Below are 18,433 nucleotides of genomic sequence, written 5' to 3'. Positions count from 1 at the left end.
ATCGTGAAGAAACGCTTCTAGAGTTCGAATGGGAAGTCCTCCCACACCAAGTATACTTTCCAGACTTGGCATCGTCGGATTATCACCTTTTCCGGTCAATGCAACCCACGTTAACAGACACACACTTCTTTAATTACAAAGAAATCAAGAAATAGGTGGCTTAAGGAATCGCTTTGAAAGATACCGCATTTTATCGTCGTGAAATTGCCCAGTTACCAGATAGATGAACATAAGTAGTGAAAAACGAAGAAAAATATTTTGATTAAATTAAGGTATTGATTTATTTTCCCTTCGAAACTGACCAATTTTGAGGACAAAAAAACGCCACGAATTAAGTTTAGCATCTAATAGTGTTATACTTCGCGGAAGGAAAATCGCGGTTCTCCAGGATGCACTTTGGAACAATTGCAATACACTAATGGCTACTTGTTTCCAATCACTCTGGATTCTTTTATAAATAAATCTTCATTGACATTTAATGCAGATTTTGTAATACAAAATTTGTAATATACATTTTATTGTTTTGAATTTTTTAATCGATCATGTTGCCGGTCCTAAGCCCGGGAAAAGGAGGAAGGTTGTTGGATCAGGTTAGCCCCCTACTCAACGTAAAAAAAAAAAATTGCGGCTCATAGAAACGACACTCTGCCTCGGAATAAGTAAAAAAAAAGAATGGAACGAACATATTAGCAGAATGGACAACAGAAGAATCGTCAGAATTGCACGGGATAAGTCACCGATTGGCCACAGAAGTACGGGGCGCCCACAAAAAAGATGGTGCGACAATTTAACAGTGCAATAAGCAGAAAAACATCGTTACGAAACAAGCAACTTGCCTAAACTAAAGAATGAAGAAGAAGAAGAAGAATTTTTTAATATAAGTACCAAAATAATTGCTTAATTTGCACAGGATGATGTTGAACGTCGCTCAAAGCCTTGTTACGATCTTAATTCGCGATTTCGTCTTGCTGAAACCGTTCGTGCCAGCTTGAAATTTGCCAGAATGATTACATATGTGGAACGGCTGCGATAGCATCGATTAGCTTACAGAATGTGAACGTATTGGGAGGCTTGGCGAAATGCTCCGAGGAAATATTCAAATATTGTTCCGAGATAATCGATCCATCGTTCCGTCCTGTTTTATTCGATGATTTTCACTTTCGCTTTATAATTTGGCGTATTAAAAAAGAACAATCGTTCTGTTAAAAATAAATTAATCCTTTTCATGATCCATACGCTTATATGATAGTAATTATGATAGATGACTAGGTCAAAAAAAAAAATGAATGATAAACAAAACGCTAATTTGTGAACATTTGTATTTTAATAGAAAATCAATATTTATATTCTATATTTAGGTTTGCAAATTATTAAATAGTAATACTAGGAAAACCAAGAAAGTTCGTGCTATTTTTAAATTTATTTATCATTTATCGGATATTGTAAAATATATTATAACATATTTTTCATTTATATACATTAGTTAACCGAGAGAATTCATACCGTTTTTATCATAATTAACAAATCTAGAAACGACACAAATTTTCTTGGTTTTACCTAATAAATATATATTATATTAAAAGAATTAAAATATTAAAAAAGGAAATGAGTTATACGCATGAAATGGTTCAAAGAATCTTCCTTTCTCTTTTTTTCTGCCAGCAATCGAAGACCTCGAAACTTATTTCTTGTTGCGCACGTGGCTCTCGCTCTCCGAAAAATTTGTTCTCCTATCCATGTATGTATGTGTCTGTCTCCATGATCGATTATGCGTGCGTGCGTGCGTATACGTGTGTATGCCTGTGTGTGTGTGTGTGTGTGCATATGTATGTCAACTCCATATCGATTCCGTGCTTCGAACACAAGTACGAGCACGTGGTTGGATTTCCGATCTGTCCACATGGAAATTCCCGTAAGTTTCTCTACCGAACGTTTGCTCGCGCGCACAACTCTGGAAGGTATTATTGAGTCTTAAAAAGAACTATACTTCTACTTCGTCGAGTAAATAACTCTTGTCTTCTTCCCGAACGATAGCGAAATCGTGACTTAATGACACATTTAATGGCAAGTTTCGGAAGCGTACGTGTTTGGATTAAAATTTTTCGTTCCTTCCCTTTCATACTTCGTAATAGTTCAAAGACATTCGTGATTACGCGATTCAATCTACAAAGAACTGCCGACAGATTTACATTGAATTTTGTATTTGATTAACATCGTCATGTGATTTGCTTAACATATTGAATACAATATAAGTCATTAATATTTGTTCGTAAATTCGTAAAAATGTACCAAGAAAGTTCGTACCGTTTTTAGGTTAATTTATCATTTACAGGGGCGAGAATTTAGGTATGGTGTAAATAGGCTGAAACCCAGTAAAGATTTCTATCAAAAGTATTATGATAAAAATAGTAAAAATAATAACAATTTGTCAACAAAATGGCTAATGATTCGCAAAAACTAATTGAAACTTGGGTTAATTTGAGTTAATCGAGTAAACCTCCAAATAGAGTTAATCCAAGATCCCCAAAATTAACGCTTCACTTTTAATCATTTAACTCACAAATGTTCTTGGATACCTGATAGTTACTATTAAAAAATATACAGGATGTTTCAAAAGTGTCCTAAAAATATTCTACATTTATTAACATTGCTATAATTTGTTTAACATATTGAATGTTATAAAAGTAATAAGCAATTAGTAATGGATGCTCGTTTTGGAAACCTAATAAAAAATGATTCTTATTATTCTATTTAAAATATTAAAAAGTATATTTCGTAATATAAAAATTTAATCAACTGTGAAAATTATGATGATAAACTTTCGAAAAATTTATCTTACAAACAAAAAAAATAATTATTATTATTATATTGATGTGTAGCGATTTTTAGAGATTATAGAAACAAGTTTGGAAGTCCACCTATTGGAATAAAACTTGTCGAAGGTCATTCAACGATCGTTTAATAAAATATACCTAAGCACTTTGATTTTCACCTTGGCAATAGTTAAACCAATTGACACTCAATACGCGCATCCATGGACAAGAAAAGACCGTGCAAAGCGATTTAAAGTTCCTCGCCTCTAATTACGCGGGAATATTTCCTAATCAGTGCAGTTTCACCGGCGCCAGAACGCCACGGTCGACATCATTTTGACCAGGCCATCCACGTACAGTACACGTATAGTACATGTACGCACCACGCCTCGTTCTGCAGTCGATACGATATTTACTTTACGGATTTTCCAGCGTGCGAGGAATCCACTTCGAAAGAACTTCTTATCTCGAGAGTAAGAGTATGTTTTCTACAGATATTTGAACACTCTGAAAGCAATCGTTCGAATTTATTTCATTATATTTATTAACCCTTAACACTTTTACGTCGAGAATGGCTCGATATAATACAACGCAATTTCTAAAATAATTTTAAATGTTTAAATATGAAATGAAGGAGTACAAAAGGGCTAATTCGGTCAGTACGATCGTTTTTTAGATACACTGTTTTGGTTAGATTGATTAACCAGATAATTGTGGAATTAATTTTTAAAAATCCTTAACAGAATATATAATCAAAATAAACCAATAACAAGTATTCACGTAGAACGCAGGACAAATGCTCCTATTATAAATTTGTCGAGAAATAATAAAGTTCATAAAGAAGAAAAATGAAAGATCAAAAATAATGTTAAGAAATTCAGTTGATTCCTCCCTCTATACCATGCAAGTTCTGCATCAAACATTTTTCGTATTATTACAAATAACGGAGATATTCAAAGTAGACCTAATTATTGTCCGATCTTGTATAATACTTGGTTATATCTGAAATGACTTATATCACTTTCTAAATCATTGGCTCATTAATATTCAGTAGAGTGAGGGAAAATTGCGTTGTGCAAAAGCAACCTTTAGAACATTAAGGGCTCGTCCGGAAGGACAGGTTTTCTTCGGAGGATGCTTTCCAAGTTGGAGAAGGAGGAAGGGTGAGAGAGAGAACTCTGTTTATTTCTTTTTTCACATTCGTTCCGACCTTGCAAGCCGTGCAAGGACCTTCGCGTTTCTTGACCCCAAAAATCGTTTCTCATCCTACTATTCGAAGACGCATCAGTATACAAGCATCGTAACCCCTCGTCACTCTCCTATCCTCCTGTTGCTTTTTCTTTCTGACACAAGAAGACTATCTTAAAGAGTGCTAACCACCCTTGGCTAATGTAAGTCTCCTTCCTTTTTCCTTTTTCTCTTATATTCTTATTTTCTTTCTTTTTTCGAGCGACTAGTTTCAACGCACTTTCTCTTCTTGTTTCTTTCGTTTTCTCTTTCGATTCTTCTTCTTTTTTTTTGGCTAACATAAGTCATATTAAGTGTCGGATTTCGTTTTATCAGGACACGATTTTAAGTTCGATTTCGAAGAGATTATGTTTCTTGAGAATCGTGTGATTAAAGATAAATATTAATCGTTTAAATAAAAAATTGCTTAATTTTTATTTATTCATATAATCGACTCCCTATTGTAATATTAAAAATAAAGATGAAGATCTCGAAATATAGAACGTAACATTTAAGATAATCAATTCCAGAATTGCATTCGAATATCTCGACGCATGAATTTATAAAAAACTTCTTTAAACCCTTTACTATCTATTTTTATTTTTTTCCCATGCTTAACAACATTACATTTCTTGTTTCAGCAAATTCTTCAAGGATACGTTGAACGCGGTCAAAATGACCGAGCCATTCGAGTAGGATTTTATCGAGAGTCTCGAATCGTTCAATCCCCAATCGCTATGCACAGTGTCGTGTAGATCGACGCACGTGCTCAGACGCTTTCTCAATTAGCGTCGATTTACTTGCTTTAGCGTATGTTAGTAGTGGGATTAAGTAACCGATATCTCTCTAATAGAAGTCTAGTGTCAACGTATTATCCCTTTGAACTCCATGGACGTATATATCCGTCCAAATAAAGCTAGTAGTATAGACCATGAGCGCATATATGAGTTCGACAGAAATTACCAGCATGTTTTACATAAATACTTACTCTACAAATAATCTTATGATAATATATATAATAATGTAATTAGGGACTTAAAAAGAAAACGAAATATAAAGATATATAATTGGTTATACCTTATTGTTAGTGTGCAAATATTTTTAGGAGTCACTGTACGTTGCACCGTTTTTAACGGATTTTCATGGTAAAGGATGGCTCATAAATTAAATCTAGAAGGAATAACTCGTTAAATTAGCAGTAGACTCATAAAATGGCGCGAAAGTAATCATAAATAAATCTTTGATAGTAATTTACTTTCACGGTATTCCCTTAAATACAAAAATAGAATTATACTATTGATATTATTACATATCGTTATTATTGTTATGGATATTAAATTATACAAACGAACGTTAACGATCTGTCGTAGTTTATTTTATTTCAATTGAATTCGTCTTGTTGCATTGGAAGAAAACTTTTCTTCTTTAGATCATACTTTCTTTCATGGCGTCTTAGATCTCGACGACTTCCGGGACTTGGATATCTTCACGGCTGGCGCCAAGCGTCCGTTTTCAATTTTATTTCTTCGTCGATCCTAGTCGCCAGCATGATAGTTCTTCCTTCGTAATTGGCCCGTACGATGGATGCGAGTAATTCCCGAGATGGTTCTTCTCTTTCATTCTTTTATCGATAATTACTAACAGTGGCGGCACCTACCTTCAAATCGTAAGGATGCTGCCAACTACCAAACACGCATAGCAAATACAGTATATATCTACGTGTACAAAAAATATTTAAATTATTCTAAAAAATTAGGGAAAAAAATTCAACACAAATATTATATGATATAATATACAATACATAATAAATATAGTATATAATAAAATTAATGCAGTAATTAGTAATACAATACAGATACGGCTTGTTAAAGTTGCGTAAATTATCAAGCATTGAAAAGAAGACTTTCTAAATAAATCATTTTTCGATTTTGTAACTTTATATTTTTATTTTTATCGAAAACAGCACGAGGATTTAATTCGTAGGATATCAAAACATTCAGATAACAGAAAATTCGGATAATAAAAAGTAAATTAAAATGAATATCACGTAACGACCCAAAGTAATAATATGTTCAAGATCGATTGACAAACGCAGAATTTCCAAGAATGTTTTCTTCACATTATGTCGAGTGAGTTTTTACCCTAAGGTCATTACCTGTACCTGTTACCACTAGTCTTCTCTGTGACGAGAAAGAAGTAAGATCAATGGCGTCGGCGTTGATATCAACGCGTCTCGACAATTTTTTTTCTTCTTCTCCTATAACAGATCGTTTTTTAAAGGAACGCAAACTCTTCTAAGATACAACTAGGTATGCCTCGAGTTATTTGATAACAGGCCCTGAGAAAAAGTACTCGTTCCTTTCTGTTTTTTTTTTTCATTCTTTCTTTCTTTATTTACCTACCGGGAAGGAAGGAGCATCGAAGAGTGAACGATCCAGACTTAGTTACGGCTATGTAAGCCGACATAGAACGCAGCAGTTCTGATCAAACAATAAAAAGATGCCCTCGAGAAAAATTACCAAGTTCCCGTTAACCTATCTGATATCGATCGGCCGTACTTGCGACGCTCTAACATACTCGGGATGACTTTTAAGATTGTTTTTGCTCTGGCCCGAAGATGGTCGTTAATGTGTCTCCCTATAAAATCCAATCTGTATAAGTACCTTCGTGAATTCCTTAACGTCTATCGCATTCCTTTCCAAAATTTATTGAGTTACGACAAATTACACTGTTCAACAAAATTCAATTTTTGAAGTTATACTTTTTTTTAGATTTTGTTTGCAATAGAGTTGTACTCTTTAATTTTGGAATGCTTAATTCAGTGAAAAAACCTCCAAGAATTCCTGAAATAGACATTTCGGAATTTGTAATCTCTATAAAATTTCTTCTAATGTATTTATTTCTCTAAGAAATATTTTGGTCAATAAAAAAAATATTTTCGATTTTTTGAAAATTCAAATGACATTACTCTTTAATAAAAAATCTAAATTACTCAAAAACCTGACGTACTAGTACATTTTTAAAAGCAGACTCGAATTCTTCGGACGAAACTACGTAATAATTGATATAAAACATATTTGTTGCAAAATGGCTGTAAATAAGTGAATTCTAGTTGTCTTCTAAAACTAACTTCTAACTGAAAGTAAAAAATATTTTGTTTTCCAGGTTTAATGATGGAGTCAGAGAAAAAAATCTTCGAGATGATGAATAAAAAAGCAGCGATGTCCAAATATTGGATGCCACTTGTCTGGGCCACGAACATTATCAATAGGGCAAGAAAAGAAGCTTTGATCACTAGTGATCAAGTAGTGCAAACCCTCCTTGTCGAGCTCAGCGACATCCGGAAGAGGCTTGGCGCATTGATCGGTTACGACACTGTTTGCGTTCCTCTCGTTTACACTCAGGTTAGTAGCCTCGAATTTAATTCAACTATCCAACTTTCTGGCACGTATATTTTGAAAGAGAAGTTCATTTCTTCCGTAAATTTTATATTCGCGCTCTCAAATTTTATCTTTTGTTTTTGTTGATTTTTAGTGAAAAAAAAAATAATCAAATTTGAGTATTTTTTGTTAAAGCTCGTGTGATATTGAAAAAACTATTAAAAATACGAAAAGAATTCAAGACTTAAAAGTCATAAAATAATCTACACTTTTTCGTTTCTATTAATTTTCACGAAAAAAAAAATAATAAAATATCAGTATTTTTAAAAACACATGAAAATGGACAAATTATTAAAAATAAAAGAAAATCTAAATCTACAAATGTTCTAACTATTCTCAGACTTATTAGATTTTTTAAATTAATCATCACTTTTGTCATTGATAAAAATATAAAAAAACTAGCCTTTCCATAAGCGATAACATTTTTTATCAATCTTTCGATTTTAAAAATTATAATATATAATAACATAATTCATAACTCCAAAATTTCCAAAGGTAACATAAATAAAATTGACCATCTCTCTAAACGTAAGGATCATTTTTGGCGTGACTAATTGCAGCAATCGAAAAACAAAAGACGTTACAAATACTCAAAACTACTTTAATATTCTTAAACAATTTACTTCAAGAACGTACATGACATATTGCGTTACGCATAGTTTTAATTAGAAATGAAAATAAGAGAAATATCTGATATATATATCTCTTCTCTCTCTCTCTCCCTCTCTCTCTTTATCCAATAGAATATATTAAAAACATACTTTACGTGCATAAATCTTAAATTGAAATTAACTGCTGAAGAAAATATATAACCATTGATTTATCAGTTTACATAATCGATTAATTGCCATTTATTTAAACATTTTTGAAAATAATGCACAATAGGTTGAATCCAAGTGTTTTTTTTCATGTTTTCTAAGATAAGAAAAGAAACATAAAAAATAATTATTCTCGGTATGATTAACTCATCGCGTAAGTAGCGGCATCCTCGTACCTATTACGCTGTTGTCCACCGTCATTGACAGATGTCAAATGTTCGATGCGAACATCTTCATCGAGTTCTGACATTCGTTATTACCTGCATCCATAGTTTCCAAGTCTTCAACAGATGATTTATATTACGTAACTTTTTACTTCGTTATTGCATCGAAAATACTACGACTGTTTTGCGTCTTATCGTGGATGCAACACATCGCGGAGAAAACAAAAATAAAAAAATAAATTAAATACACTTTTCTTATATTCTTTTCCGATCAATGGAGCTCTCTTTGTTTTTTCAATCCCCGCATATCTCGAAAACGTTTCACAATTGCTAATAACTTATCTTACCTTTTTTATTTTTACTTTTTCCTTTTTAACAAAACTCGTCCTTGCGAGTAATTTTCCAAAGTATATCTTTAGTCGTAGTGACCCTTAAAATGATAAATTCCCTTCCCGGAAAGACAAAATGTTTCGTACTCGCAATTACGTGATGTACGCCGATGTTGTGCAAACATAATTGTTCATCACCTAACGTTCTTAATTGTTGAACACAAGTGCCATTATTTTCGCGGTATTAAAGAGACGGCTTGGTATGTAATTTCGACTCTACGTGAGTCGCGTCAGGCTATCAAATTCGTCAACTATTGAAGAGGTTAGGATTGTGCGCGATAAATTTATTATTTATCTTTTTTTTTTATTACGTCAGAATAATCATTCCTGCGAATCAAAAAGAATATTTGAGTTATTTTATCATTCGTTCAATCTGAAATTCTTGATTATTCGATCCTTGATTTTCATGTAAATCGAAGATTCTAACTATACGGTAGCGATACAATAGTAATTAAGATAATAGCAAGTGTTTATTGCTTGACCAATATGAAACAACCGATCATTTGTTTTTCACCGAGAGAAAAGTTTTACGTACCAGTGTACGCAAGGAACGTATTCTTTCTTACTTGTTTCCCCGATAAAGCTTCTCTTGCTGTGAGATAAGCAATACGACGGCACTTCAATGTAATCATTTATTTCGTGATTTACGTCGCTGTTTAATCTTCCATCGGTCGTTAATACTTATACAAGAGTGGCTCGAACTTACAATCAATATAAAACAACGTTTTAGAGTATTACTTCTTTTATACGCGTATGTATGTACTTTAGAAACTGCCATTTTTACTTTCATAATACTTTACATGAATATTTTTTCCTTATTCGTATTACGTTTGTATTTGACTACTTATTTGTCTTCCATTACGAGACCTTACTTAAACAGTTAACTCATTTTTCTTATCATTGTCGAAACATTTTTAGTTATGTTCGATTTGACTAAAATAAAATTTAGAACCAATTTTCTTATAATTCTTTATTCTAATTATTTATCTTTTTTTTATGATTATTTTCACTATGCTTGGTGAAATTGCAAGAAGGTTACAATGTAAGAGCTCCGACTGCAACAGCATTCCGTTTAATAATACGTTTACAGAACAGTTTAATGTCTGTTTTCCATGTTCACCATTCACTGTACGCGTTTGCACAACGAGTACTTTGATTTTTTCATTTTTCGCACGACTTTGTATCTCCTCCGGTGCAATCAAGGACTATATTAATATTAATAAAATATATCAATGTGATAATAATTATATGACGGTAAAGTAAATCAAAAAATTTAAAATAAATCAATCTTATTATTTATTTATATTAGGTATAAGATAAATCATAGAATAAATTATGTAAAATTTTTATCCATAGGATTATTACAAATAATTTTATGAATTTTCATGAAATTTAATTAATTTAAAAATTATTGAAATTTTAGTTCTGGTAGACATTAACTTTATGGACTACAACCTAGGTTTAATTAAAAAGCTTCCTTCGTAATAAAAAAATAGTTCGTTTTTCTTTTTCTTTAATACTGAGTCTCAAAGTAAACTATTTGCTTCTGAAATAATAAAAAAAAAAATAATAAGAATGATAATAAAAGTAAAGGATTAAATTTGCATGTCATCAATTTATTTTATACATCAATTTAGTGAAGCTATATACACGCAGAGTGTAAAAGGCAACAATAAACACAGTTGGCAGTACATACATAATGAAGTTGATGCACGTTGCATGGTCAAGGTCGACAGGGAGTTGGCCAGTAATTTAGCGGCGATACGTCACGCCTGAGGAGACCATTTCACGGCACATTCGAGAGGAATCGGTTAAATTCGTTGTCGCGTACAACGACGAACTTCGATTCCTACCGAACGAATGGCTTATTTCTTTTTTTTTTCTTTTCTTTTTTGTTCTTTGTCTCTCGTGTAGCTACATAGAGAGAACATGTTTCTTGCTTTTGCATAAACTACCGTTTTCCGATGGCCTTCGTCGCGAAAGGCTTGCTTATTGTCCTTGATATTCATTCATACGGGTCGATTCCTTTTTTTAAACGTTACAGTCGCCAACGATATTATTGCATTTATTTTCTTTTTGTATCGGGTGTACAAAACTTACATATATAATATACAAATTATAATATTTCATTTATAAGGTAAATTATAAGAACTGCAATTTTAAATCAATGAAAAAGAAAACGAGTCGTTTTTAAATGTTCATGTTTATTGATATCAATGTTGTTAGTACTGATGAGAATTATCCGTTGAATATTATATCGGCAAAATGACCACCTCGGCTCTCGTTACATATGGCGACTCTTTGAACAAAATTTTTAATAACGGATTCACATAAATGGATACCTTTATACTAAAAGATTGCTAAACTAAATTCTTATAAACGTTACAATCTCATTATTGCAATGATTTGCATTAAAGTATGGAGTTTATCAAATTGTCTTCTGAAAGAAATTGCTTATTGTTTACAAACCTAAAAGAACTTATTTTGTGATCCTAAAGTAAATTATCAAAGAAATTTACTATGAGTATAAAAAGTTTACAGTGCTTGTACATTAAAATTTCCATAAATTCAAATAATTGAGATAATCGCTTTGGCTTGTGAACGACTCATATATTAACCTTATATCGGCAACATAGATCTTTAGGGCAAATTCTATGTTTGAATAACTATGTTTATTTTTAATTTGAAGTTGTAATTAACAAAATACACTATTAAACAATATTCTAAAGATCCTAAAGAGTACTAATAAATTTTGTCAGATTTTTTAAATACTAATAACATTGAAGAAATCCACTTACGAGGGCATTAATAAAATCCACCTTACCGGCGGAGGGTTAACCTCTTGGCCTATAACTACAAGCGAGACTCGTTATAAAGAATTTGTGCCATAATCAGAACCCACGAGTCTGACTCGTGGTAAAGAATTTGTGCCATAAGCTAAAACCACGAGTCTCGCTCGTGGTTAGGAATTTTTGCATAAAATACCGCGTATTATTATTTGAATCAGCGATTGAAGTTATTTTACATCAAGTATCTTTCCTTGGAATGTAAGTATTTTTTTTTAATTAGAATTTTGTTTTTATCATTTATTTCTAACAAAAGTGGATAATTTCTTTAGTTCAGCGTGAGACTTCGTTTGTTCTTTTAAACAGCGAAATAGCACAACGCGTGACCAAGCTTCTTGTTTACTACGGCTCGAGCGATCGGTTGGTGTCGTGTGGGCCAAGGGGTTAAAAATATTTTGTATTGAATAATAAAAATTCCTGAAAACTAAAGTATAGCACTTCTTACACGTTGATAGAGGTGATTTAAAATGATTTATCGAAAGATTCATCAGACAAGTGTACAAAAACAAGCATAACAATTAATAAAACAATTATTAAAATTCATAGTTTAACAAAGAGCTTTGTTCAGTCGTTCGCATTTCCGATGTCTCGGGCTTATTAATGTGTGACTGTGTTTACTTTTCAGGTAGTTACGCTGTCGCTTTACGCATATTTTTTCTCGGCTCTACTCGGTAGACAGTTTATCGAACGTACTGAAGCAGGTGGTGGGAAGTACGAGGAACCTGACATGTATTTCCCTTTTTTCACAGCTCTCCAGGTATAAACAAATAACATTATTTAATTTTATTATTGTTTAATATTTTCATTTGTTAAATTTGTTTGTAGTTCTGTTTTTATGTTGGATGGCTAAAAGTTGCCGAAGTTCTTATAAATCCTTTCGGTGAAGACGACGATGACATCGAATTAAATTGGCTGATTGATCGACACATTAAAGTAAGTGTCTAAAATTCTTCCATGTTGAATATTAAGGCCGGCTCTGGGCTAAGATATCAGAATAGGAGCGCAATGAGTTTGGAGAGTATCAACATTCTAAAATGAAATTACTAACGATTAACTTTAAACAAACAGATCGATTAAATTGACAATTGTCAAACTTTTTTGTACAATCTTTTACATACGTATATAAGGCATTGTAGTATTTAAATAAAAGATAGAAAATAAAAAGGACAAATGACCAGGCGTTGTAAAATAGATTGATCCAGGGTTGTACTATATGCCCTTAAATATAATTAAACAAATTTAATATGAAAACTAAGAAAATTCTTTGATTAGGCTGGATATATGATCGTCGATGAAATGCACGAAGAACATCCAGAACTCTTGAAAGATCAATATTGGGACGAAGTAGTTCCTCGAGATCTTCCATACACTGTAGCAAGCGAACAATATCGACGAGAAGAACCTAAAGGTTCAGCGGAGCATTACAAGGTCAAGGAAAGTGATGCTCTTTACGCGAACGTGATGATGGGAACACAAATTCATAGTCACGTGCAGCATCGCAAAGTTCATCAGGACGACATGTATGCGGATTATGTGAGTGCGATTGATTATCCGAAATTGATCTTTATTTTACTTATTTTCATTGAACATTGTAAATATTTGATTTCTTTTAGGAAAGCGTAGATACGCCATTGGTGGAGCGAAGGAAGAATTGGCTTCAACGACAAATCACACGAATGGGTTCTGTGCGTAGCTCATCGACAACGTATAGCAGCGGCGGTGGTTTCTTTGCTCGAAATCGTCACAACAGCGTATACAGTAGCCCTGAAACAGGAGGCTTGCCAACAACAACTAACCCAAATTTAAAAATGTCGCTATATGACCGTCTCGTAGGTCGTAAAAGTATCCGCAGTCAACGGATGGGTAGACAAGGTGTGTATTTTATGTAACATAGGAGAATATCTAATAACTAAATCTTTCTTTTTACACATTTTATTATCAAGAGTGATGTAATGTATCATTAATTAATAATTATTAAATATACACACAAAAAATAAGAAAATTAACGTCGATTAAACTAATCATTGAGTGTAGAGGAACGATCATAAGTTAGAAGTACGTTAGCTGATGATATTGCAGCTTCTTGTTTTTACGAGCCATTCAGTATAACGCGGCGTTTATTTTCAAGCCACTCAGAGGACAATAACGTGTCTTTTACGTAATCGTCTCTGACTCGTCTCGAGTATATTGTTAGCATTGTTCTAACGCGTGCAGAAAGGGTATTATATTATTGTAACCAGATCGTTTTAAACAATACCGTCGATCCAACTTCATAAAGAAACATCAAATAATCAATTGCAGTAGTTGTAACAGTAATATTCGGCGGAAAGTTAAATTCGCAAATTTTCTTTATATTGTCTATTCTATAATTCCGCGTATGAACGCGAATTACGCAATTCATACACCCATACAACCTTGTATAACCTCATCGATTTCCGCAATTACTTGCCACGTGCCTCGAAAGAAAAAACTCGAGGCCTTGTGCTTCTTTCTTTTCTTTTTCCACTCACTTGCTTTAATATGAAGAAAAAAAACAAGAAAAAGAAAAAAAAAATTGAGAGAAAGAAGAAGAATGCGCGATCCGGTATAATCAAACAATCATCCGCGTTCGTTCTACTGTTCAATGGTGACAGGACAGAATACGGAAAAATTGTAAGTTTCTTTGCTTTGGACATTGTGTAAATGCAATTGCTCGTAAAAGCTTCTTTGGTAGTCATTAACTTTCCTTATGGAATGCTCATATATTTCCTAGAAAATACGTACGATTCTTCTGTTTAATCGAAATTTTGTTCGAGGAAGTGTCCTCGGTTAATACGGAACTAAAAGAAATGCTAGAAAGCTAACTTATTTTTAATCATAGGTACGATGACGAAATTGAACTCGGTGCCAGTGTCCTTGAAGAACAGGCCACGCATACCGACTCCGGACGTGACAAAGGAGGTGGTCGATCGTGAACAGAGATTGGCTTTGTCAGCAAGCAACACGGCGAACATCGGCGCAGGCGTCGTTGGCGTCATACCAGCGAATGGTCATTATACTACCGACTTGCCGGTGGTCCAGGTGGTCCTTTCACCGATTCAAGAAACTGAGGGGACACCATCGAACGCGAAATCGGGTGCAGCTGCTTTGGCACAAGCAGTATTATCGCCAACATTGACGAGCGCTGGTTTGGTGGCACCTGTTACTCTGACACCAGTAACAATGAGTCAGCTAACACAGTTGGGTCTAGTCACAACGACATCAGCATCTTCCTACAGACCCACGAATATTCAAAACAATAATACGATTCAAGCTACTTTGACGGAGGTCAACAGTAGCGAGGAAGAAGGTTCAGGAAGTGGTAGTTCCAGTAGTAGAAGTGAGAGTATCATGGAACAAGAAGAAAGAAGTACTCCACTAATTGGCGAGAACACTAGTCCCAATATTAGTAACGGTGGTTCACCTACATTCGACAGTTACAACGATCGTTCACCGATTCTGATGAATCCAGAAAAATTAAGCTATGTCGTAGCATTACCAACAACACAAGAGAGTCACTTACAAACAGCGATAGAACCACGTGGCAGAAGATCAGCTTCCTTACCTGGACCACCCGTTGTCCAGCCAAGAGAAGACAGGAGTATGTCATTGCCTCATTCTCCTGGTCTTCAACCGAGAGAAACTCGAGCAGCTTCCATCTCAAGTAGAAACGATCATCCTAACCTAGATAGACTTGCGATAATTTCGCCAAATCATGACCTACGACCTAGGACTAATAGTTTCGGTCATGAACTTACCAAAAACAACCAGCAACGTAATCAGGAAACCTCGAGGAAGATCAGCAGTGCTTCTTGCAATAACGCCGCGATAACAGCAACACCGGTCGTGTCAAACCAGACAACAGCCACTCCTAGCAAAAGGGGTGAGGTTTATGTTTGACCGAAATTATTCCTTATCAGATTTTGTCCTGATTCCTCTTTAATGTATTCGAGAATTTAAGATTATTAAAAAGACAAGATATTTATCTTCATCTTCTCTCCCATCCGTCCACTATTATGATTTTTTTTGTACATAGTATTAATGGTTTGGCAGGAGTCCAACCATTAAAATCATTTTATAAACAGCATCGATCGCGAGCCTATTTGTTATGAATTTATTGTTTTAGGAATACAATTTATTGTCTCGCATATGATGCTTTGGATTTCGAAAGTGACTTTAAGAATCAAGTCAATATCCTGTAAATACTATCTCTATTTGTGCATATAAATACTAGAAACACTCAACGACATAGTTTAAAGTTTTGAACTTTATAATAAAAATTATAATAGAAAAACACGAAGATGTATGTGTTATGTGGGTATGTGTATATGTGTGCGCGCGCGTATGTATTTGAATCGTACAAGTATAAAAGTATTTAGAATAAAACAACATTAATTTCATATTCTAAATTGATAACACGAAAGTGTATATTTTTTATCACATGTGCAATAATGTATTAGCGTGAATGTAAAGCACAGTCTTGGTCTGCCGCATGATGTATGAATAAGCGAATGACGATTATATTAGATTTCTGTCAAAGTAATTATTAGAATAGACACTGAAATATAAGTAGGAAAAGTCTTTAACTCTAATTTTAAACGAATTGTAATGAAGTAAATCATACACCATGTTTAGGATAAACCGTAATAGTGTGAATACCGGTGCGTTACAATATAGAATTGATCAATTATGGTATACACAAATATATGATCATTTGCGTATTTCGTCGTTGTGATATGAATTTTAATACATACCTATTTATATTATACGATACATGATAGAATTGTATTTCACACGCATATATATAATATAATGAAATTCAACTGATGTTAGAAGTATGCATTTTTTCACCAATCAAAGAGTCGTCTTTTTTTCACGATAGGAAGACAATTGCCATATTTATTCAATGACATTCAAATCGAATCTTTTGTATACGTCATATTAGAGAACAATGAATTTCTATGCATTTCTTCGCGTATTAATAACTATACACGAATGATTATGCCATATAGAAATATTGTATAAAACAGTTTGTATAGTTATCGAGGTTTTGTAGAAGCCGTATTCTTAAAACCTGTATATCCCTATCGAATCTTACTTTTGTTTTTTGACGAGTCGATAGATAGAAAAAGTTATTGTTTTTCAAGGTCAACGAGATCTTGCTAGTATTTCAAAAATGAAATACGAAATAAAGAGAGATCGTCAACGATTCAAAATATGATGTATATATAATATAATATAATATATAATATAAAATGAAAGTATATAAGGGTATTCCAAAAGTCGCTTTACCGAATGAAGGAAAAGAGAGAGGAAAATTAATATAAAATTAATATCATAATAACAAAATTTGATCTTTCGTGTTAAGGCATAATCTTAATTGCGGCTTTATTTAAAAAATGTATAATTTTTCAGCTTGGTACAGCGATTTTTAGGACAACCTATACATAAAACTATAATAAACTTTATTTACGACTTTTAAACAGTCGTTTTATAGTTGCACGATAATGAAAAAAACGAAGAGTCAGAATTAAAACAGACAAAGTGTTCAATCACCGATAAAATAAAATATCGTGATCGGATGAACGTGCATAAGTTTGTCTTACGGCAAACATATTACATATGTATACATAGTTAACAGATTAAAAATATCGTCTTACGAGTCGACCGATGTCTCGATATTAGCAAAATATAAAATTATATTGTACGTGTATGTGTGTATTTGTAAGTAGTGACGGTAGACGATTTTTTTCCTTGCTATACAACTCATGACATGTAATTAATTATAATAGAAGGGTATAAATGAGTAACATAGCTTTTCTTTAATACACGCAAGATCAAACGTTGACAAGTTTTATAAATATTATTGCCAATTCTTTAATTGGCTCGATAATTCGTGAAAGCACGAAAAGCTAAAGAAGATATTTCTTGTCGTTATTTATATCGAACGAACGATGCGATCGATGATTTAACAAATAAATATTTTTTTACGACGCGATCATGTCTTATTGTATTTAATAAAGGTTCGTCGTGAAACCGAAAGTTTCACATTTACGAAAATTCCGATAGCGAGCGGAGTGTTTCGTGTTGTAGATATTTATCTCTTGCAGTATTTCTTTATATATATGTATACATAAATAAATCGTCTATGTATTATCGCACCGCCTGATAATTGTTATTTCAAGCAATAAAAAGAGAAAGTGCGATTGTTAGTTTTGGATATATATGATCGTCTCTTTTAAAGAGTTAAAAGAAATGTTTCATATTATATTTTGCCTATTATATTATATGTAATCAAGAATAAAATAAATTTTTTTTTAAGTATTGATATTTTATTTTAACATTATAAATGATTTTTTATTAGATCAAAAAAAAATAACAAATAGCAATAATAATAGTATTATTATAACTATTATATTATATATAACTATCTTATCGACTGTCGGTTATGGCTTCCAAACTCATTCAATTAAACTTTAGTCTCAGTCGATTAGTACAAATGATTTTTTATTAGAATAACAATAAATTATTTATAATTAAAAAATTAATAATAGTAAAAATAATATAAAAACTGCCTTACCAATTATCGGTAATAACCTACAACAAAAATGGAAGCGGAAAATCAAAAATTAAATGTAGTGTCAATCTATGCACCCGAAGATAATAAACCAAAAGAAAAAAGAGAAGCCTTCTACGACCAACTACAAAATATAGTCGG

The 18,433-nt window shown here is 32.8% G+C and overlaps 1 protein-coding gene across 1 annotated transcript in view; it reads left to right on the top strand.

Moving 5' to 3' along the window:
- LOC122523131 (bestrophin homolog 15) overlaps positions 1-17,876 on the top strand; it is a 74,735-nt gene extending 56,859 nt beyond the window's left edge. Inside the window, exons 5-10 of the mRNA XM_043644739.1 lie at positions 7,206-7,444; positions 12,323-12,454; positions 12,523-12,630; positions 12,970-13,230; positions 13,311-13,569; positions 14,558-17,876. Coding sequence (XP_043500674.1) covers positions 7,206-7,444; positions 12,323-12,454; positions 12,523-12,630; positions 12,970-13,230; positions 13,311-13,569; positions 14,558-15,615 — 2,057 coding nt within the window. The 3' untranslated portion in view covers positions 15,616-17,876. The remainder of the gene's footprint in view (positions 1-7,205; positions 7,445-12,322; positions 12,455-12,522; positions 12,631-12,969; positions 13,231-13,310; positions 13,570-14,557) is intronic.
- Positions 17,877-18,433: the final 557 nt, after the last annotated feature.

This window comes from Polistes fuscatus, unplaced genomic scaffold (assembly GCF_010416935.1).
Source record: "Polistes fuscatus isolate 324 unplaced genomic scaffold, CU_Pfus_HIC Scaffold6, whole genome shotgun sequence".
Lineage (NCBI taxonomy): Eukaryota > Metazoa > Arthropoda > Insecta > Hymenoptera > Vespidae > Polistes > Polistes fuscatus.
This window is presented reverse-complemented; position numbering and strand designations above follow the sequence as displayed.